Source organism: Patiria miniata, unplaced genomic scaffold (assembly GCF_015706575.1).
Source record: "Patiria miniata isolate m_02_andy unplaced genomic scaffold, ASM1570657v1 HiC_scaffold_7, whole genome shotgun sequence".
Lineage (NCBI taxonomy): Eukaryota > Metazoa > Echinodermata > Asteroidea > Valvatida > Asterinidae > Patiria > Patiria miniata.
In genome coordinates, this window is record NW_024037074.1 from 19,391,997 (window position 1) to 19,415,370 (window position 23,374).

General features: G+C 41.0%; 1 protein-coding gene across 4 annotated transcripts in view; it reads left to right on the forward strand.

Annotated features, from left to right (window-relative positions):
• LOC119718773 (semaphorin-5A-like) overlaps positions 1-23,374 on the forward strand; it is a 126,889-nt gene that overhangs the window by 86,210 nt on the left and 17,305 nt on the right. For all 4 annotated transcript variants that reach the window (XM_038188187.1, XM_038188186.1, XM_038188185.1 and 1 more), the window contains exons 13-16: positions 13,320-13,390; positions 17,428-17,507; positions 19,292-19,339; positions 21,124-21,200. In XM_038188187.1, coding sequence (XP_038044115.1) covers positions 13,320-13,390; positions 17,428-17,507; positions 19,292-19,339; positions 21,124-21,200 — 276 coding nt within the window. The remainder of the gene's footprint in view (positions 1-13,319; positions 13,391-17,427; positions 17,508-19,291; positions 19,340-21,123; positions 21,201-23,374) is intronic.

The window sequence follows — 23,374 nt, forward strand, 5'->3', positions numbered from 1 at the left end:
CCCGGGGTGGCACTGGGTTTGCCCAGGGTTGAGTGGCTCTAGTGTGAAAAGGCCTGCCTTTCCCAAAATTGTCTTCCCTACCCATGTTGAAGTTAAACAAAGCTCCTCTGTGAACAGAGGTCCCACCGAACATGGGTGGACACGTTTACATCTCAGGTTGTAGACGGATCGGCTGTAGATTCTGGATATTCTACCTTGGTAGAGCCTCTCCACCCTGGTCCTGACCAGGGTTGGATTTTAGACCTGTGAAGAAGCCGTGTTTGATTCTTGGTAATGTGAAAGTGGTTCACACACAGATTTTGGACAGTGTGAAAGGCCCTAACGTGGCTGTCAACCAAAATAGTTCTACTTACTATTGCACTTTATAAACTCCCCACTAACAATGTTCCGGTTGGACTCCAGATCTGCTCTTCTCACTTTTCAAGTCCCTCGTCGCCACGGTTGTCTAGATCGATTACATTCTACAAATGCATGTGATGAAGTTTGATCAAATTGAATTGATTGGCCAATGTTATCAAAGGAACTCTTGGCCTACTAAGCCTGCAAATTTGTTTTCCGAGACTCGCAGATAAACACGAAATCTTGGCAAGTGTTGAAAAGTCAAGCCAAATTAAAACAAGATTTTTTGTAACAAATGACAGGTCTGTTTGACAGGGAAAGTCACTACCTGTTGAGGAGCTACCTCTTGAGGAGCTACCTCAGCCACCGAAAGCAAACACTTAAGAAAAATCCTGGAAGAGTTTGACAGAAAACATACATCCTGGCTTGTAAAATGGAGACACTTGACTTTCCCAGGAAGACTTTCCTAACGGGTTGAGTAAAATTGATTTTTGGGTCCAACCAGTTGTCACTTTTTTACAGAAGTGTGCCTGCCGAGTCCCTGGTTTTTAATTCTGATTGACATAATGGTTTGAGTTTGATGTTCTGGTCTAAGTTGTAGTTCATATCCTGTTTGTGGTTTAGTTCTGATTCTCCCACAGTTAAGGCGTTGTTCAGGCTTTAGGTTTATGGTTCTTGTTCATGATAGTGAATTTGGGTGTTTCACAATGCAGTGCACCACCAATGGTTTGCCACAGAGAGTTCATATTCCCAGTGTGTTGTGGGAGACGGTTGAAATTCGCAGCGAGGGCTACCGGTATTTGAAATTGTTCGTTTGGTCAATACTTTCGTAAGCGTATGATTTGAGTATCTGTTTGCCCTTTTCTTTTCTTTTTTATCATATGTTGTTTTTTGTAAGGCGGCAGAATGCTATGCCCCTATCCTTAACAAATCGGCTTAAGTTGTCTACTGATACTCGTTCAAGTTGGCCGTGTTTTGTCGACTGTAAACTTGAAAAATGGTCTCTCCTTGGTAAACTCTTGGTGGCGCACTGCATTATGAAACACCCAAATTGGGACGTACTCTCTTTTTCAAACAACCATTTCTGCTGTTTTGTTCTCCTTGTATGGGCCCATCGTAGTTTTACTTCTTGTCTTCGTTGATCATACTACTGCATTATACTTGTGGTTTCTTTAAGTCCCTTCTCTAAACCACAGACGTTCTTGATCTTGTCCTAATTTGAGTCCTGAATCCCCAGTTGAGGTTCATGTTACCGTGGGTTTTTGTTCATAATGTGGTTTTACAGTTGATGAAACAATGTTTTGTGGTCTTGTGTTGTGGGTTGTGGTTTTTGGCTTTCTTTAGCATGGCTTTCCAATCCACTGTCTGATGAGCATTTACAATGTATCCCAGTAATAAATGGAGGTAAACTCCTTTTGGAGCAGTGACCTGATGTAATGCATTAGGTATTTTTCCTTTTCTGTAGAGCTCTGTAAGAGACAAAGGTCACTTCTTCTGTTGATGATGTGCAGTAGCAAGCAAACATCTGAGGAGAGGAAGACAACTATTGAAGGATAGATTTCCACTTTTCTTTGGGGAAGGGAGAAAGGAGTTAACAAATTATCGGTCGATTCTCTTGTGTGGCCACAGTGGCAAAAATACTTCTAAAAAGTTATGCCAAGGATGGAAGGCATTCCCTTGACACATGATGCATTACGTGATTATTCATTGTCAACCCTCGCATCTTGAAATTCCATTGCAGAGAAAATAAAGAAACAAGTAGCCCAGATCATTTCTGCGATTGCGTCCCATTCCCCCGGTGGGATGACCTTCCCTTTCTCAGGACTCGGCAATAAATCACCGGCCTGTCTAGTTTCAGATGAGCTAACAAAAGTCTCCAGAAAAATAGAAGGAAATTAAATCTTGAGCAAGGAGGCAAAAAACCTCAATAACAGCCCTCCAAAATGTTGCCAACTGGTTATGACAACTCCCTTGAAGAAAGCCAATGCCCTGTGAATGTTAATTCACAAATCTTGAGAAGTTGTGTTGTTCCTCTGTCTCCTGAATGAAATCTGTAAAACGTGTGCAGAGAAGAAATTCTCTTTCTCATTCTTAGGTGTTGCCTGTTCAGTTCATTGACACCAATTAAGCCAGTTGAAGCCGAGCCCTATATGACATGAACACCTCAATTTCTCTCTTTACAACCGTCAGACCCTCCCCTCCCGCGGTATTATTGCATTTCCTAGAGGGTAATTACTCCCAAATCGCATTTTCTTGGGAGTCAAATTCCACACTGATTGTTCCCCTCAATTCTCATTGCAATCGATCCCACTGTTCAGTGTTGTATAATGTTTATAGACTCGGTGTGATTTCGGAGATGGAGGTGGAGAGAATTAAATTGCCTTTTTTGAACTGAGAGTATAAAAAGGGGATCTAAATTAAGGTGAAGAAGATTAAGAGGAGTAGGTTTTTTCCCCCCGGACAGATATTTGGTAATTGCTAGGTCTTTTATGAGTGTGTTAAACACGAAATCCGGGCTTGAAATACCCACTGGAATAGTGGACTGAATCATAGCAGTGAGAACATCAGAAGTAATCCTTCAATCTGGTGGTTTATACAAAAACTTCACACCTCTCCTGGCCAATTTGACCAAGTCATAGCTCTATTGAGGTTCTTAATCCTTTTTCTCCAAGTGTTATTTAGGTACTGGCTTTTGAAAACCTGCTTGTCAGTGTCACTTCTGTTAGATTAAAACCTTGGGTTTGGTTCTGTGCAGGAACTGTGCAAATAAGAGGACACTCTTCATTCAGCTCTCCTTCTGTCTACAAAATTGATTCACTCGAAGTAAAAGAGGAAAAACACAGTTTACTTTAATTAATGTGCATTCTTAGATGGAACTTTAGCTAGGGAACAACATTATGGTCACGTAGTTTTATCCTGGAAACCACTGTACCGAGCACTGACTCCTTTGGTTGGGTTCAGCTGCAGTTCTGTTCTTGCCTTGGTTGTCATATTTTTCAATTAGTAACCCAATAATTCTCAAACATACTGCAGTTCCAGAGTCTCAGCAAACCAAATAGGCATAGTATAAGCAGGACTGAAGTCAACCCCAATTTTGTTGGTTTTGGACAGGCAAATTTGACTAGATTCGGGAGTTGTTCCCATACAACTGCAACAGTTTATCTGTCAATGTAGTCACTCCTAACTGTTTCAAATGTCAAACTTGTCATGAACCTTTCAAATTTGTGGAATAATTTGGTGCGACACAACTCTTAAATACAGTCTTTAAAATGAAAGAGATATAGCACCCTCGAACCAAGGTCAGTAATCTACCCTCAAGAACAGATTGAGGTTACATTTTTAGCTTTACCTTTGGTGATCTACAGCTCGACATAGCACTTAAAAAATACTACATGACCTGCTCCAGAAGTGACCATTTTGCCAGTTGTCTCCGATAAATATCTCACCATTGGCCAATTATACAAGCTCCGGACAGATTTGTGACCTGCAGTAGACCTCCTTTACATGAAAAGAGAACTTTTACCACAAAAATGCAGAGCTTTTAACCACACAAAGCCGCAATCTAAATATTTAATGGAGCAAATCTCTACCAAAAGATACGGCGTACTCCTGAGGGGAATGGGAGTTTTTTTGTAGCTCGAGGGGTCAGCTGAAAAACGCGTCGCCAAAATTTACGATTTTCTTGAACTGGCATTTGTAGAGATTTGGGGGGGGTTTTTTGGAAGGGGGAGTTGATTGAACTGAGTTCAGAGGGTAGATCTGAGGCTTGGGTCCTTGGAGGTTGCCTGGCCGAGGGTTTGAAATCACTGGGGAAGAAAAGGGTGGAACAGAATGCCCGGAGGTTGGAATGGGTGACAACTTAAAAGTTTAGCCCCGGGGCCAACGTCTAATCCTGATTTGGTTTTAAATGAGCCCATCAGTTATTGGAGAGTTTTGGGGTTAAGATTTGGTGTCTTGGGACTTGAGAATGTCTTACTTTTCTCCTGAAATAAACCGAGAAAGTTTATGTTCCTTTCTCATACCACCACCCACCCACCTACAGGGGTATACTGGTGGAGTCTCATTTAAAGAGTGCTCCGATTAAAATATTTGTGTGTGTGCTGGCTTGCATTGTTTGTAAGGTCAGAATTTTCTTCGGACAGTACTATACAGTAAAGATGTAGATTTATATGAAATGTGGACATATTACAGGGTGAGTCAAAAAGAAAGTGACCGAATAATTAGAAAAAAATATTTTTTTAAATATGTGGCTCTTTTCATTTCATTAAAAAAAACCACAGGCATAAAGTACATGTTATGGACTAGTAACTGTGAAAATTTCATGTAATTTGCATACTCCATTCCCAAGTTACGTCTATTTTAATAAGAAGATCACACAATTCAGCTTTTGTTAAAAATACACCCTGTTTTGATTTTTAATTTGAACCAGTTCTACTGGCAGCTCCAGAAACCCAAATAACCTTAGTTTCCCAAGGTTTTGTCACAGAAATTTATGTCAGAACAAGCGTTTGTAGGTTGCAGGACCTGTCTGTAAACCGGCTCTACCCCTGAAGTCACTGATAAATCAGAAACTTGGCTGCGGGACACAGTGTAATTAAGCCGTTTGATTTAGCGATGTAGGGCATTCAATGTGACATTGGCCCCACCGAGCAACCAATGCCTGAGGTTGGACTGGCTTGGGTAAGGTCACTTGAGGTCAAGTTCCTTGAAGGGGACTCCACCTGTTCAGTTGGTGAATTTGGGCAATAATTTCTTATTGGGCAATGTACGCTTAAACCAGATCTGAAAGAAGGGTTGGCTAAAAACAAAAGTTACAGATGTGTATCATGTCCGATTCTAAATTAGTTGATGTAAGATAATTGGATTCCTCTGTACATTATCCCACTTGTGCCCGATCATTGATTTTGAAACTTGCCAGACGTTCAATATTCAATCTAATTTTGCTCTTTGTTACCAAAGAAAACCAAAAAACCCACCTGTAAATGAGCTTTTTTGTTTGGGAATTGTTTCTGCCCAATATGTTTGCCTCTGAATTTGAAGTACCCTCTGAATTTGAAGTACAGTATTCCAATGTTCCCCCTACCCTCAGAAAGGGTCCTCTACTGACAGCCCCCTACCCCTTCTGGAAATCAGTTCACTGGGAGTCAGTTCTGGTCCAGTTCAGGCCCCTTTTGCTCAAAGCCTAGGAATTGAGAGATCCAATAAGTCAATCTCCCGCCAGCCCCAGGCTTTTCTCTTGCAAATAATACAATTCCTGGTCGTACAGGAAACTCGGAGAATTACTCCGTAGCAAACATTTTTGCTCCGAAAGCAGACGAAGTGATGATAGTGTGTGACCTGCCGGACTTGACCTGTTTTTCCCCCAGCAGGCATACCTGATGCAGTGTGACACTTCCCCAAATCCGTACCCAGTCGCGCCCCGGGCTTGCTGTTGAATGTGGTGGGGACGGCAGCTCCCCATAATTGAACGATGGAGACTTTTCTCTCTCTCTCTAAAGTTAGAGGGATACTCAGTCTTTCTTGATTTCTCCCCATAGCCAGAGGCGGTTGGGGAAGGGGTGGGGTGGGGGGGGGGGGGGGTAGGGGAGAATTCCTGAAGCTGACCTGGTGTTGTAAAGGTCAAGAGAGGTCAAGCTGGCTCTTTGATTTCCATCTGCCCAATTTAGGGGATTGGTTTTAGTTCCCTCTCCGCTCCACTAGGGAAACCATTATGGCCGCTTTGGCAGGGACGCACGTGCTGGCACTTTATATTGGAAAGCCCGTCTTGTGTATATTGATTTCTGGTGATTAGCAACTTGAGCTGTTCGGTGGCATTTCTTCCTTATTTAAACATTGATCGGCTCTAGAGATATTTATCATGCGGTGTATACTGTTTCTTGTAACATTGTAACTTGCAGAGCTAGATAGGATTCCTAGTGGAGTTGTAGCAAGGTATTGCGCTCACTCCCAGTCCACCAAACTTCTTCCAAGCTGAATATCATGCGACTCAGCTCAGTATGTGCCAAACTAGAGCTGCAGATGTTACTATTCTGCTAAACAGAGCTTAAAGCATCAAATATTCTAGTAAGCGTAATGGAGTGGAGGACAAACCAATTCCAACACACAATGAAATTTTCAATTAGACAAGTCAATTAAAGCTATGTAGTATCATTTGCAATTACCCGTAAAAGTACCTACAGATTTAATGACAGAAACCATGCTCAAAGTGAAGATAGGACTGGTACCAAATGCCCTGTAAAACCTGAAATGGTATCGCTGGGAAGAAAATAACATTGAAGGTGGTTTCAAAATAGGGTGCCCTTGATGACTTTTTATGTGTGTTTATTATAATGAAATCCAGTTATGAGCCCAAAACAATGTGCATACATTTTCTCTATTTTCTCAAAATGTATATTATCCACAGAGCTGAAACTTCAACAAGTTAGTTGTTATGCACCCTTCTGAAGATTTTGAGCAATTTTGTTGCTTCAAACGGGGGGAAAAAGTGCAAAAAGCAAATGATCCTACACAAATGTTGCATCAGGATATTAAAAAAATCTAGGTAGTGATTGCAAAGTGAAAGACGCCATGTTCTTTGGTACGACCCCCTACAATGGGCCACCCTCGAATTGTCCATGAAATAACCTGGGTTTGTTTGCCGCAGACACCAAAACAGACTGGTGCCAAAATCGTAAAACATGGCATTGAAAAGAGAAATATAATAATAACAAACTATATCACAGATGTTAGGAAAGAAAATTACGAGTCTGGGTCACAGTCCTAGGATGGTGGACTTAAGTTTGGAGTCTCCAGTTTTATAGCTTATTTATTTTGTTAGGTCGTCATTAAAACAAAAAGAGTTGCGGTAAACGAAGGCCTCATCGTAAATCATATGTTTGAATATGTGAATAATTACAGTAAAAAAAGCAAGAATTCGGATGAGGATGTTGTAATAGATGTGAAAGATTTCATCATTTCTGATTTTGATCGTGTTTGAAATATCAACAAAGATGTTGCTGTTGGGAGTTGGAAATCAAAGAATATAAATAATGACCAGAATTTAATGCAAGAAATATTTCCTTCAGAGAACAGATGATTGAGGCAAAACACTTCTACTCAGACACCAGAGTGCTTCTTGCATTTCCAGGGGTCTAGGGATCCATCATAAATCTCTAAATGTGTTGATTTTCAACATTTTTTTAACGGGCCAAATTGGTCATTAAGCTTGTTCCTGTCACCTCTCCTCTAACCAGTCGATGATAAATTATATATCAGGCCGGCACCTCCCTGCGATTCCGATTTCAATTGGTCGTGATTAATGTCGGATCAGCAATTTGATACACACGGAGAGTTCACTTCCGTCCTAATTTTTTGTGTGAAGATTACATTTTCAAGATTTTTCGAAGGTTCACTAAATTCCTCATTAAAAATTGTGTTTCCTTAAAGCCCTTTTGGAGCGAATTGTATCTGCCAACATTCAACACTTGGTTTGACAGTTGGTTTTTTCCCCCCCTTTTTTTTCTTGTCTGCTTTTGTTTTATATTTTTTTAACAAAAAAGAACTGTTCTGTATGGCTTGATGTCCTTATGAAAAGAATGTATTGTCAAATCACTGCAGTGTTGGTAGTTGTTATGGGTGGATTCGGAAAGTTCCCCTGCAAAAAATACCTCGGAAATTATGAAATTAGGTCAATTTTGGAAAATGCAAAATTTTGGAAATTTACAGAATCAGAACTACTGGTAATTCTTGCGATGTGATAAAAATGTGTAAATAGGCTTATCAACTTTAAAATGGAAACAACAATATTAATGTATATGAAAATGAAATTAGAAAAAGAATGAACAAACTTAGCTGGCCTGACGTTTCAGGCTTAAGCAAGATTTTTATCAAAGGCAAAAAAAAAAAAAGGTCGGAGTTATGAGGTTTTAAACAATTTTAATAAGTCCATTGCTCGCATGACTTTCTGCATGATTGCAAGAATTGACATGCTGGAGAAGTTCCTTGCAACTTTTTTTTTCACAAGGACTACAGACTTGTGCAAGGTCTTGTAAGGTCCATGTCCAGATTTATGGTCGGTGCCAAGATATCTAGGGTGAGACCCCATTGCCAAAAATCTGGATTCTGGAAGATAGATGAATTGGGCTACCTACAGCTTGCAGGTGGTAACACGCTCACAATGGCCAGTACGTCTGAAGGTAGTCCGCCCTGGTCCGCCCTGGTGCCTTGATTTCCCTTACTAGTCAGCCCCTGAGGGCACCTCACCGGGCCGGACAGGCACTAAATCTAGCCCCCTTCCAATCCGGAAGCGAAGAGAACCGTTTAACTCCCTGCACTAAATGGATTCTGACTGACCATACGCAACTGACCATTCACAGCTGGGTGGATGGCCAGTTTTGGCAATAAGCACTAAAACCCAGCCCCTGAAAAAAAAAAAAAAGATGTTTAACTCCCTCACTGAATGGATTCTGACTGACCATATGTGACGTACTGACTATTCAGACAGGCGGATGACCAGTTTTGTCTGTAAACATTGACAAGCACTAAATATAGCTCCTGGAAAAGGGAAAAAGACATTTAACTCCCTCCACTAAATGGATTCTGACTGACCCTATGCAACTGACCACTCCGTTGAGTTGATGGCCAGCTTTGGCAAAAAGCACTAAACCCAGCCCCTGAAAAAAAGGAAAAGGACGTTTAACTCCCTGCACTGAATGGATTCTGACTGACCATATGCAACTGACCGTCCAGCTGGTCGACCATAATGGTTTTATCAGAAGCTCCAGACAGTGACCTCTACCGATTAGAGGCCATTACGGGGACGATTATGGTCATCTGTTTACCAACAGTCTAGAGTTTGAAGCTCTGAATCACAACATTCCAGTTCAAGGTGGTGATTGGTCATTGCGCCAGCTGGTTCCTACAGAGCTTAATTCAAAATTCTGTCCTCCAATTCAGGCTGTCTTCCCAATTTGTTTTTTTGTGTGGAATTTGAGTAATAATTGCCATCAAATCTGTTAATTCTTGTTGGAATTGGGAAAGGACTCCTAAGAAAACAGATGTGAAGTTTTTGGGAGTTGACCCCCACCCCCTGGGCCTTTTGTCCTAATGCAACCTCTTAGTGCGAACATTTTATAAATCTTCTTCAGTTTAAGGAAACATTACATAGACTTTTTGGGGGGGAATTCAAAAAAGAAAAAAGAAATTGAGGCATTAAAATTGGGTGATGTTGAAAGCTTGAAGTTATCTCCCAAATTTTAAAATGTCATATTCAAAAATTTGAAAATAAGATATCTCCAGAATACTAAAAATGAACACTTTAACAACCACAGCAAGTTCCCAATTCTCAGTTTCCTCTTCTACTTCAATTCTGGCAGTATGCCATTTTACTTTCCTCTGAATTTTGAAACACCAGATTGTCCTCTTAATCTGACTCCGTGCCCTCCGGTAGCCCCCAAAGCACTCATGATTCTGTTACCTGTCAGAAGGTTACTGTAATATATGCCTCTCCTGGGTTACAAAAAAGTCCCCGAAATTCCAGGCATCTCAAAAGAGCAGCTCAGGTTTCCTGTCGGTTTGCCTAAAGAGACCATTCTCATTCAATTTGCTTGTGGTTTTGTAAAACAAAAATATGATTATGATATTATGTTTAGAAATTTCTCTGGCTTGATTTTTGTCGTCGTCCCCATTTTTTTTAAAGTTGGAGCTAACATGTAACATCTCCAGGATGAGAAATGTTAATTACGGTCGTTAACAGTTAGAATCAACATTTGCTGCAAGTAGTTGCTGTTGTAATGGTTCATTTATGGTCAACACAATTACTCTGTGGCATGCTTCTTTCTTTCGAAAGTAGATTATCGCTGACATTTAAGTGTAGAGCTCACGTGAATTAAGAGGTCAAACATTACAGATCAGAAGGATTTCAGAGAAGATTGTTTTAAAAGCACTGGACCAGAATTGAAACTAGCCGAAATATTTTTCTTTTCAGAAATACGCCACCCAAGAGTTATCCATTAACTGTTACCATATCTAGACATCATCATGAACTGTCATTTCTCGGAGAGGTCCACTTTTTCCTCCTCATCAGTCGTACACCTGTTTGCCATTTTCTCCCTTCTGTTAAGTACATTTACAAAGTAGCCTACTCCTATCCCAAGCATGCGCACGATTCCTTGGTTATTCTCCCCGTACACCCTAGACAATCCTTCGGTCATTCCCCCTTCAAGTTTCCCAAAGCATTACCATCAGTTTGTTACTGTACCTGCGATCTTTTTACAACCTGTTATCTTTGTCCCGGCCGTCAATTGCCCAAAATGAACAGTCTGCCTTCCTCTTTTGTGTGGGGAGGCCGATTGTCCTAAGTGACCGCAAGAGGGTGTTGTAAGTGTGGGCTATGTGGAATTCAGATGGGGTTGGAGAAAGGTTCAGTGTGTGATAAGAAGTCCAGTGTAATATTCACTGAGTTACCAGTGGTGTTGTGTGTGTGTGAACACATCAGTGAAAAGAGGGGTAATTTTGAAAAGACACAGAGAAACTTTGAACTTAACTGTACGATAAAAAAATAGTAAATATTGTTCGTAAAATACATACATGTACTCTAGACTATAGGCCTATGGGTATTACAAAGTCAAAATGAATCAAAGAACTGTACCTTTGTTGTGGTTGGCCTGAAAGTCAATCGCATTTTCCTGCCAGTTATGAAAGTTCTACCCCAAAAATGTAAGTTCTACCCAAAAAATGTACACCTGGGAATTGTGCAGCATCTGAGAATAAAATACGAAAAGAAATTTATCATTCAGTGCCTGTTTGAAGGAAACTGTAGGTTTAATGAATAAATATTGATATTGGTATGTAGGAAGAATTCTGTCTTATTCAGAGAACCTCTTCAAGGCATTGTTCCATTTGTGTGCAGTCCACACTGATTTCCAAAACATTGTATTGGTATTACAGATTATGAAAACCCCCCAGAAGTAGTTACTTATGGTTGTGGGCTCCCACCTCATAACCCAATTCACAACTTTTTATTATTTCCAATAAACAGTTTGTACTGTTACGAGCTAAACATCTGTTGCTGATTGCAGTTGATTCAGTTATAGTTGGCCTCAGGTGGACAATTGTTCTGATAATTCACAGTCCTACATAAATGTGCTGCTGACACTGTCATTTCAAGAAACAAATTCAAAACAATTCAGCGAATTCCTCGAATGTGAGGCAAGTAAAGACCAAAGCAAAAGATGAATTTCTTTTAAGATGTATTTTTCCACTCTTCCCGTCGTTTTTCAAGCAGGAGACTTATAATCCTCCATGTTGATGAAAGCTTGCTCCTCTTTTTTGATAGGAGTTTTAAAAAGTTTTTTTTTTTAAATGTAACATTCCTTGTACGTTTCAATGTATTCAAATGGGGTTGTAAAGGAGGGTGTAAGAATTGACCGCAGCAATTTTTGTTGTTTTACATTTGGAGGAGGCATATATTGCATTATTGTTTTAGGAGAAATGTAGCTTTTGTGCTGAGCTTTATGTCACTTTATTCCCCTTCAACTTGGTTAAAGTCTGAATCCGCTGGCACCTCACATTTTCCCCACACGGCACTGCTCGGGTTAATGTCATGGCAGAGGTAGCAGGAGTTAGAATTACAAGCTGCAAGCACTAACAAACAAACCTCGGTTCCCGCCGCTTGTTGATTTTCAAAATTCAAATTGATACGTTCTTACCCAAGTCGCCCTCCCCAGAGAAATTAAAAAGAAAAAAGGCTTTCTTGATCTTACCCAACACGGGGGAAGTGGTGTTGCTGGTAGAAGATTGAGTTGGGGACTGACTGACCTGCGGGCAAATCCATTTGTAGCAAATGCTGCCACATGCATTCAACAGTCTCCCTGACATGCAACAGGTGGAGGGGTTATTAGGGAAGTTGTCTCTGAAAATATTTTTTCGGTGGGTTCGGGAGAGGGTACAGCCCCAGTTGGCTTGGGCGACCGACCGGTTCCCCGCCCACACGCAATTTTCAAATTTCTCCTGGCGGAATCATCTTCGAAAGTGCAACTTAAACATCTCTTTTTTGTCGTGCCGCATGTGTTAAGGGCATTAGACTGGGTAGCTTTTTGTCATCTTTTCAGGCTCTCTTTGGGTTGCGCTTGATCCCGTGACCAGACGTCTTAGCCTTATAACCTATCATCCAGGGTCTGGACTACAGCCCACGCATTATACCCTAACGAAATACCCATAGCTGGGTATATCTTCAACAGCTGCGCGCTATAATGGGTATTTGTTCCCTGGGATATCTGAAGCAAGGGAGAAAACACCGCCCGGTTTTTCGATCAACTGTTTGACGGTGGTATCACGTCAGCAGAAAATCAATGCAAATTGACAAGTCTAAGCGCTTTATAATCTGGCTCTTTTCCTTTGACCATTGTGAACAATGGGTGTCTCACAAATCAGTCTCTCGTCCCAGTTTTTTAAGAAGAGGCAGAAAGAGTTTGTTGGTTTTTTTTTTACAAATTCAAACTGCCTTGATGTAAAGGGTGAGGCATTGGTGAACATTTCTGTAGTTTTGTATTTAGGAAACATTCTGGTAAACCATCATGAAATTAAATCAGTTTTTAATCCCTATTGTAGCTTCTATGTTGCCATAATAATATGTCAGCTACCAGGCTGATGCCAGAAATTAGTCACTTTATTTCTGTATCTTGCAGGCATGCAACTTTTCCTCGGATCCGCTGATTTCCAAATTTTTTACTTCTCATGAATGCCATTAAAAATTGAACAACACTGTACAAAGTCTTGTGTGGTTTTGAGTTTCCCTCGTTTTTTCTAAGTACCCAGTTGCATGCCTGATCTTGCTTGCTAAAAAAAGAAGAAAAGTTAACTAAATAAGATGGGTGCCATTACACCATTACGCTTTTCAGTGGTTTCAGCCCATTCAAATTCTGCTTTGAATAAATTTTCCACTGTATTTGAACTCACACGTTTTCTTCTCTTTCCCCCATTTTTCCTCTCAATCTTGATAGGCTTGATCGCATCGTCGTGGACATAGTTGAAGGCAAATATGAGACATACCATGTGATGTTCCTTGGAACAGGTAAGAACATAAATCCTCTGGATTTTTTTTTTTTTTTTTAACAGGAAAGTGGGTGGTAAGGGGTAGCAGACTACCCCTACAGTGTATCATTTAACATCTGTGGATCTGCGATTCATGCCAGGTTTTTTTTGGCTTAAAGACCTCTGAGGCCTATTGAAATAAACAAAAAATGACAAAGTTAAAGTGTAGGGGACCCACCGGCCAGGTTCTCAACAAAAGACAAAACTTAATTTCAAAAATACCTACAAAGAAGTGCCAGTCACTTCTAAAAGAGGCCAATTGAGGGGGCTATATAGCTGTGTAACAGTCACATCTGCCATAGGTTGCACAACGATTAAGTGTCAATTTGTACACCTCAATCGTTCAACGTTCAACTGTCCCGTGACCCGCCCTAGATTAGGAGTTACCTATTTCTATATTTATCCTTGGGTGGAAATCTCGGCCCGGGATGATAAGCCAGTCGTAAGCTAGCAGCTACCAGAACTAGTACTACTGACCCCACCCATGATCCTTTTTAAATAGAGATGCATCCATGGAAGCTGTCAAGATAAAGACACCTAGAGCTTGTCTTTCTCCATGTCTGGGTTGCCAGCCTTGCTTCATTCCCTCTTCTGATAACAATGACGTGAAAAAGGGGGGGAAAAGATGGTTTGAGAATAAAGTTAAGAAAATAATATATGAATTGAAGGTGTTCGTCCAGAGATCACCAAAGTTAAGTGTTGCATATTGTTTACTATTACAGATATTTCAAAGTCTGGATCCTATACAATTTACATAGTGTAGAAAATGGGGGAAAACCCTGATAATTTACATCTGATGTTGCAGCGATATTTTTCAATGATGGTTGAAAAAGGTCATGCAAGGATCCAAAATGTTATGCCCTCTAATTTTCTTGACTTGTATATATTTCAGGTCAATTCAGTCAGTTAACAGTTTGCAGCAGTTTTATTCATTTTCATAATCCTTCTAACAATTATCATGTCATGAGCAACGTGGTTAAGAGCCGAAAAGGACACATTCCCAACAGTGTGCCCCTTTAGCCTCATGCAATCCTTCCTTTTGGCCAAGCTTTGAGAGGTGAGGAAAACCACCTCAAAAAACATCCTACACCGCTGTTTCACCAGGCCAGAAGTTTGCAGCATAGCCTCGGGGATTAGACAAGAGCAGCCAGACCATGCTATCTAGCTTCTGTCTGCCATTGCATGTAGAGCAACCAAGCTTACGGTATCCCCAGGAGGTACCACTGGGAAATCCGAAATGCCCTGACTGGTAGTGGGTCGTGATCAGGTGGTCTCGGGTTTGAAACAAGTCACAGCTGGCTCTGGTGAATCGGTCCCCCTTCCATCCCACCTTCCTTTTGTTCCAATTTCCGGCAAGGAAATGGCCATTAATTTCCCCTTTATTGATAGTTATGAGCTTGTTGAGCACGCAATTGTGTGCGGTTTTGGAACCGTGGCTGTTAGTGTGCTGCAGAATCAACGTCAGGGTTTTATAAGAAACAGGAAAATATCTTTAGGGGAATAGGAACGAGCGTAATTCGCAGCCAACATTTGATTTTAAAGAAAACAATTTAATGAAAAATATTTTTTTTAGTCCATGGCACGTGTTATGCTTAAGTTAAAGGCCTGTTAATTTAATTGTGTGTGACCTATTTCTATTCTGATAGTTGTTACAGAAAATTTGCTTTTTCCCCCAAATGAAAGTCATTTTCGTTTGGAAAATAAAAAAAAAGACCTGTAATTTTTTTATTTAAGAAATTCTATATAATTGAAAAAAATCAACAAGTTAAATCTTCAAAAAATAAATAATTTTTTTTTAGGCCCCCACCAAGGAAAAGAAATAATGAACCAAATTTAGTCTGTGCTGTGTAAATTTGTCATAAAAAGTTTGTAATGATACTAAACCAATTTTAAACCATCCAATCGCAGATAGTTGAAAAAAACTGGGCCTAAGGCTCAGTTTGGATTAAAAATGTGAATGAATATTTGTACAGAGCTCCAGGCAAGGTTATCCTGTCACTAAATCAGCAAAAAAAAAATGAAACAAAATGTGCTTCTTTAAATCATTTCCAAATTATACATTTACCAGAAAATATAAGAGGAGAGGCCATTAATTTAGTAATGCCCAGCGGTGTAGAAACCAGAGCCCTTTTGCCCGTAGGTTGACCGACTGGCCCAGATTGGTCCTAGCTTCCAGACAACGACTCTCCCCCCAAAAAATAAACCTCTGTCTGGGCTCTCAGTGGCATATTAAATGTTTGCAGAAGGACAGTTGATACTCAAGCTAATTTCACAGCATGGGCGATAGGTCAAGTAGTGGTTTCTCTCTTTATAAGGAGTGAACTTGCAGCTATAGGGTGAGGAATGCTTTCCGGAACTTGATCTCGATTTGGTTTTTATTGGACGGTACCGTGATCTTTCTTTGGCGGGAATGTTGCAGTCAGGAGAAATGAGATTAGGCTTGCCGCGTCCAGCTAGATGGTCTCAGGACATTCTTATGCTGGGTGACCCAGTCAGTCATTTGGTGACTCAGTCAGTCAGTCAGAGACTTTGTTATCAGTCAGAAGACTGTAGACTGGCCTTTCGTGTCCGGCAAAAATTAGTTTGATTCAGAGACCATTTGAAAACAAATAAATGAAATGATGTGGGTAGTGCTATGTATATGAAACTTCAATTGGAGTTCTATAGATTCGATTCAATTCATGCCACATAAACCCATAAACCCTAGCCACCACCAACTCACACTAACCAAATACCCCAGACATCTCATCGGAATGAATGTAAGTATCCAGACGCCACTTCCTTGGTTGTCTGCGAAGTCAACAGAGAGTCAAGAAGAATTTCCAATTATTTTCTAACAAAATTGGAGATGTTTCTCAGTCCCAGATTCATGTCTTTTCAACATTTGTGCAATAACTGACCTCCATTGAGGTGATGAAAGTGGCGTCAGGATGTAACATTCGTCTCCTCTGTACCCAAAATGCAAGGGGGACTAACCCCTCTCCACACCTCCCCTGAATGCACCCAGTTTCACCCATCACCCATTGATCCCTACACCCATTGATCCCTACACCCATTGCAACCCCATGGTTTAGAGACACTACCACGGCACAGTGATTTAGATACAGCATCTGGCCCCATGCAATTTCATAGAGCCACTAAGGAGAAACGTATGCCCAGCCAATGTGTGTACTAAAGCCAAACAAGCAGACTACCAGTGAACAGCAAAATAAATGATATGAACATTTTGGCTGGTGACCCGTTTTTCTAAGCAAATCTGTTCTGTGCTGAGCCGAATTCTGTGCATAACATTGGCCCATGTACTGTACCCACAATACCAAGCAGTGGAGGTCCATTATTTCCTTGAGGAAACAGCCTTCCTGCGTGGGTCATCTTCCGCAGTTAAACCCCATCCAGGAAATCAGATCTCCCTAGTCCGGATGATGAGAGTAATCTCCATGGTCTCATCAATCACATGATAATACACATGATAAGACATTTTATCTGATGGCATTTTGAAAGGGATACTCTGGAGGAAAAAATGGATAATGGCAAATCCACCCAAACAGGACAATAGCAGATCGAGCACAAAATGATGAAGAGCTCACGTCTAGTGTGATTTCCTTATTATTGGTACCCGTTGCCATGGTTTGACCACAAAATTCACGTCAGTCCCCTCATTCAGGAAAGCCTGGTTATTTCAACTGGCGTGACACTGTTCACACCTTGGAAATTCTCCCCAGATACTTTTTCCTTGACGGCAAGATATCCAATTGTTTTTTGGAATGTGGATTTTTCCAGGTGTGTGCACTATTCCGGGGTGAAAGTCCTGTGTGGAACTGGAAACCATCTGCTCGGTTCAGTTTAGATGATCCTTAGATTGTTTCAGCATATCTCTTTTCCTTTTTTAACGGTCTGTGTGTTTCTCCCAGTTGGATGGTGTCAAACTTTTGACCCATTGCTGCATCTGGCTCTGTCTTTGTTACGTGATATCATCTAATATTTTGTGTACTTTTTGTGCGTGTGTTTATTTTGCAGAAGACGGCAAGATCACTAAGGTAGTCAGGTTACCGGGTACGGACACGTCTTGCGAGATTGAGATCCTGTGTGTTACGCCTGTAAGTATGGGGATTTAGAAGAGTTTTGCTTCAATCTGTGTTTTTGGTAGCTAGCAGGTTGATATTAGCTGACCGATTGGCTGGCTAGCTGGCTGGTAAACTGGCCGATTGGCTGGCTGGTAAATTGACTGGCTAGCTGGCTGGTGAACTGGCTGGTAAGCTGGCCGGTTGGCTGGCTGGCTGGCTGGCTGGCTGGCTGGCTGGCTTGTAAGCTGTCAAATTGGCTGAGTAGTTGGATGGTAAACTGGCTGATTGTGTAGGGAGGCAGCTTGTAAACTGGCTAGCTAGCTGGTTGATTGATTGGCTGGCTAGCTGGCTGGTAAACTGGCTGATGGCTGACAATTTGGCTGATGGCCATCTATCTGGCTGATTGGGTGGCTAGCTGGTTGAGAAGCTGGCTGATTGTCTGGCTGGAAACTGACTGGCTAGTTGGCTGGTGAAATGGCTGGCTAGGTGGCTGGTTAGTTGGCCGGTTGGCTGGCTGGCTCAGTGGCTGATAAGCACTTATTGGCTGGCTAGCTGGCTGGCTGGCTGGCTGGCTGGCTGGCTGGCTCCCCGGTTAGCTGTCAAATTGGCTGGGTAGTTGGCTGGTAAACTGGCTGATTGGCAGGGAAGCTAGCTGGTAAACTGGCTCGCTAGCTGGTTAACTGATTAATTGGCTGGCTAGTTGGCTGGTAAACTGGCTGATTGGCAGGCTATCTAGCTGGTAAGCTGGCTTCTAAGCAGGCTTAGTAAGCAGGTTGGTACCCTCCCCCAGCTATCGTCAAGCTTGCAGTCTACCATTGGCCAGCTGTTCAAACTCAGCTCCAGTTTCTTTGCCTAATTTGCCAGACCTCCTCCTTTGTCAACGTCATTTTTGAAGAAAAACAGAACGATATCATATTTTTTGTCAGATATTATTCAGAAAGAGTAGAGAACAGGCCTCTAGATGAATAATAACGTGAAACAACTGACTCGAACCATCCTATACCCAGATTGCCTTACGTGTCACGTAGTCCACACCTGTTCAATATATCCCCACACAGCATGCCCCGCTTCATTTCCCTTCGCTGTGCGTGGTTCTTTTCTCCACCAGTACTTTCGGTAAAGTTCAGCTAAGCCTCCATGTGTGAAATGCCCATTAAGTCTTTTCCCTGTTGGGAAAACTAGATCCAGGGAGCTTTATCAATTTTGTCTAAACCCCGGCTCTCAGGCTGTGTCTCACACATTTCAACTTTGTCTGATGTGTCGCCCAACCATTTGTCCAAATACATCTCAAAATCAGTTTTCTTTTTGTTTGAGTTGACGTGTGTTCTTTTTGCAAGTTTTTTTTTTTAATTTTTAAAAGTTGAACATCGAAATAGAGTGAAGCGGGTTTCGAACCTGCGACCTCCGGATTGCCGTTCCGGTGCTCTACCAACTGAGCTATCCAGCCCTATGTTGGCGGTTCCCCATTTTGTCAATGTCTTTGTTCAAGAGGCGCTAGTCAGAAGCCATAAACTTGATAAATTTTTTCAGACCAGTGTGATTTTATCAATTTTGTGGTTTATTTTGCTTACCAAAAATAAGTATGTTTCTGTAGTATTTGTTTTTGATCCTGTGAAGATTTTCAATCAGCCTGCCTCTTGTTTGTTACATTTTTCCTAATAATCGACTCATACTTTTTCTCCAGGATTATATCTAAGTGTTTGCCTTTCTCGTAAAAAGAAAGTTGAGGATAGGTTAGAAATAAATGATATTTTAATTTTTTTATTTGAATCATAAATTTCAATTCACTGTGGAATTTTTTGGGGGTCTCTTTGCAGAATCGACAGTGCCAACCACTGAAAAGGATTGAGCTTCACTCAGAGATGGTAAGTTCTGACAAAAAAAAAGGAACCTCATCTCAGAATCATTAAGTTCCTGTAAGTTTCAGAAATGGATGGATTTGGGGGTTAGTATTTTATAGCGAACATTAAATTGCCCGTGGCAACACTCGCCGGTTTAAATTTTGGTGTTCATAGATGCTGGGGGGGGGGGGGGGGACAAGAAAAAATGCTGTTCTTGTAGTCTGGTACCCTGACCCTGCTTCAGACGAAACGGAACAATTTATAGGTGTCGGGGAATTGTCAGTTCAGGGAACCAGACTAGCCGGCTTGCACCCGTTCACTGATGTGTAACCGATTGCAAACAAAATATGGACTAACTAAATTTGGTAACTTAGGGGTAGTACTTGAAGAAAAAAGTCATTTTTTCACAACAGTGGTCGGCCGACCACCATTTGAAATTGATACAAAAATACCACCTTTCTTGAAAATGACAGCACACATGGTGCCATGATTTCTCAGGATGCTTGAGACTATTATTCACTTACAGTCAAGTAAGGTATTTCATAATAATTTGGTAGTTTTTTTTTTTTGGTGTTTGCAAATGTTGTATATTACAGTTGCCGTGAACCAGTCACAATCAATGTACGTTGAGTGGTGCTTTGGCTGGTAACGTGCTCGGCAAATATTCTCTACACTTGAAACCTCCATGAAATTGACCAGAGGCCCGGAGGTGCAATTGATCTCACGAGGGGAAAATGAGTAATCCTTTAAGGACTAGACATCCAAACTGTTTGTTGAGTTTTGACAATATGGTAGCACTGCCCCCTGCCACGGCCCCCCTGACTTCTGAACAGAAGCGTAGCGAGAAATTCTGAAAACGGAAGGTCTTTACTCTATCAAAACATGGCCTAATATTGACATTGATAGAAGTGGATGCCGAAGCAGCTACACTTAATAATACTCCAAGTCCTGCGGGAACTGACAGCCAAGACTTGTAGAAGGGTGGTTTTCATTTCCGTGAGAAAAAAAAGAAGAAGACTAAACAAAACATAGTTTGCAGAGATGCCACGGTATAAATCCTGATTCTGTGGAGAGGTTTCCTCGTTAGTAAAGACGGTGATAAATATCTTCTAGAGATAATATCTCCTGCCGAACATGTTTTTGATTCACACAGAGCGTGTTTTGATCCTTATCTGAAGAATGGGAATGTTTTTGATTCTTATCACGAGGAAAGGAAAAAACATGGGGACACGGAAGCACATTAGTTAGCGAGGAGCCAGCAGATGGTTTAGAATCGGAAACCGGGAGGATTGAGTTTTGATCAGTCCCACATTGCGAAGTGTGTACGGGACATGTTTTGCCAGCGGAGTGGTTGGACGTGATCTGTCAAATGAGGATGCTTTTTTCCCAGTGGGATTTGTTTTTTCTGTTTCCAAATAAAAATGTGTATATCCTGACGTGACCTTGGAAGCATTTCGTTATTTCGACGTTCAACATTGATGGAACAAAAACACATTCGTTGTGTTGATTAATACTTTTGTTAGGGATGTAATTAGAGGAAATCAAAGATTTGGCGCAGTCATTACAAAGCTTCTGGACCTTGAAAGTCTGCGGGATTGTGCTCCCCGCCTAAACAAAAAAAACAGGGTTATTTATTCATGTTCTCCGTAATTAGTGGAACGTGAGCCAAATTAAGACAGGTGTATGAATCAGGCAAAATCTGGCAACATCTGCCAAAATAGCTTGAAGATCATGCCTTCTCAGTTCCGAACTTCATTTATCTGTGTAAACTAATTTGCCGACGATTTGTCTTCCCTTTCCCCTTGTAGGGCGCCCTCTATGTAGGGATGTCGTTCGGTGTCGTGATGGTGTCGGTACAACGGTGTCACATGTACACCACAATGAAGTAAGTTGAGTGAAACACTTCCACAGCTTCTATTGTTGTGGGTTTTTCTCCAAAAAGAAAAGGTATCAACTTCTGGAAAAACAGAACTTTTTTTCTTTGATTTTGTTGATTGTTTTTGTTCTTAAGTTAAGTTTTGTTTAGGATGCTTAAATCATCATGGTATTTATCAGAAATGAACAAATTGCCTTGTTTTTTCTCCTGTTAAAAAAAAGTCGGGGTTTTTTTTTGGAGGAGGGATGTGACTCCCTGTTTTAACTAAGGTGATGTTGTGCCTAAGTATTAGTAAATTTGCCCCGTGAGACTTCTTCCTACTTTGTGTATTAGTACAGTGAATTCATCTAGATTTTTTGATTAGGCCAAAAAAAAAAAGTCTCTGGTTTCTGGTATGGAGCTTGCCCCAAAAGTGGTGCGGCGACGCGGCTTTTTTTTTTTTACCTGATTTTTTTGCTTCAAATGTCGGCTGATGACTGCAAATGGTGCCCGACTAAACTTAGTACAAATAGGCCTATATGGGATTGGGAGTCCAGAGAGGCCACATAAAGCTTATTCTCGACCATAACCCCACCTAAAAACATGTTAAAATTGTGCAGCAGCAGAATTCCAGTCAAACCAGTGAGTTTGGCGGTTTTGAGACATCATCTTTCGTTGAAAAAAAAACTTTTTCATTTTGCCGACGTGCATGGCTACGGCGACGCGCGCATACCAGAAACCGGAGACTTTTTTTTTTGGCCTTAAGGAACTTCAAGTTGTAGAAAAATGAATTCATGAAAAAAAAAAAAATCATAGGCCTACTTACGATAGGCTATGTAAAAAAACTATGATATTAGAATTGACTGCTGTGACCTTCTGTTTTCTATGCAGATTCAAAAACTGGAGCAAATCTAGAATTCCTCTTTAAGACCCAATTGTCACACTTCCAAGTATTTTGAATTGATTTTCGTCCGTGAGGTTTATTAATGTAATTATCTTGTCAGACGGCATTTCTGTAAAGGTCAGGGGCGAGAAGATTCACTTCTCTATTGCAGATTTTCTCATTACGACCTTTCTCTTAGTGGCTAACTCAAGGCTTTAGTCCTTAGCTCTCGACCCCCGCCCAATCGTAACAATTTCCCCTGCGGGGCACAAAGTTGTTCCTGTTTTTTGGACGAGTGCCATCGTTGTTCCAAAATTTATGACCATCTTGACATTTTCACAGATTACTGGGGTTCACAGAAAATGTCAAAAGTACGTGCGTAAACTTTGGGGAGAATAAAAATAGAAGATTGACAAAACTTTGTAATGGAACAACATCGCGTCTCATTTTTCTCGGACAGGCATATATGATCATTTGCTTTTCATACATTTTGCTCACTTTCATTAATAACACCACTCAAAATCCAATGAAGACTGTTCAAAGCCTAACTTGTTAACGTTTCAGCTCAGTGGACATTACACTTTTTGAGAAAACATTGAAAAGCCGTGCGCAACCTTTTGATCACAAAAGAGGAATTCGTCAGTAGAACTCTTTGATTTCCAACGATCTGTCGACTGATCGTTGGAAATCACCTACATTTCTTGATCTCTTCTAAATGACAGCGAGCCAGATTGAACCATTTCATGGGGTGTTTAGTACCTGTGAGATCTATAATCCAAGTAAGCCTTTTGATAATAGTTCAGTAGGTTACTTGTGGGATGAATGTCAATGGTCCTATATGCCTTTAAACATAGTGAAAATGATGTTGTGGTGGGTCAATCATGAGGTCAGGTCATTGGAGCCAACACTGGTCTTCCTGCTTACATTAACTTCAAATTTCTAGGCGCCATTAAATTTCAGCCATAATTTACTCCAGCGTCGCTGGTCTTCTTTCACTTTTTACTGAAATTTAATTTTCCGACAAATATGCGCTGTTTATCATCATAATTTTGCGGTTTACAAAAAAAAAATGTTTGCAAAAACTCGGGGAGTCCTCTAAGATCAGCTTGATTCGATTAGTCAAAAATCAAATCGACGTTTTCATAAGTAATACCAACTGAAACCACCGACCGCTCTCCAGGGGCCGCCTGTGTTTTATTGAGTCATTTTGTTGGTAGCCACATCTTGATATACCTGTGCATGGTCAATGTTTTTTGGGGGGAGTTTTCCGGAATAGGTCGTGGCATTTTGACATGAGTAAGGTGGGAACCGATATCGGGTA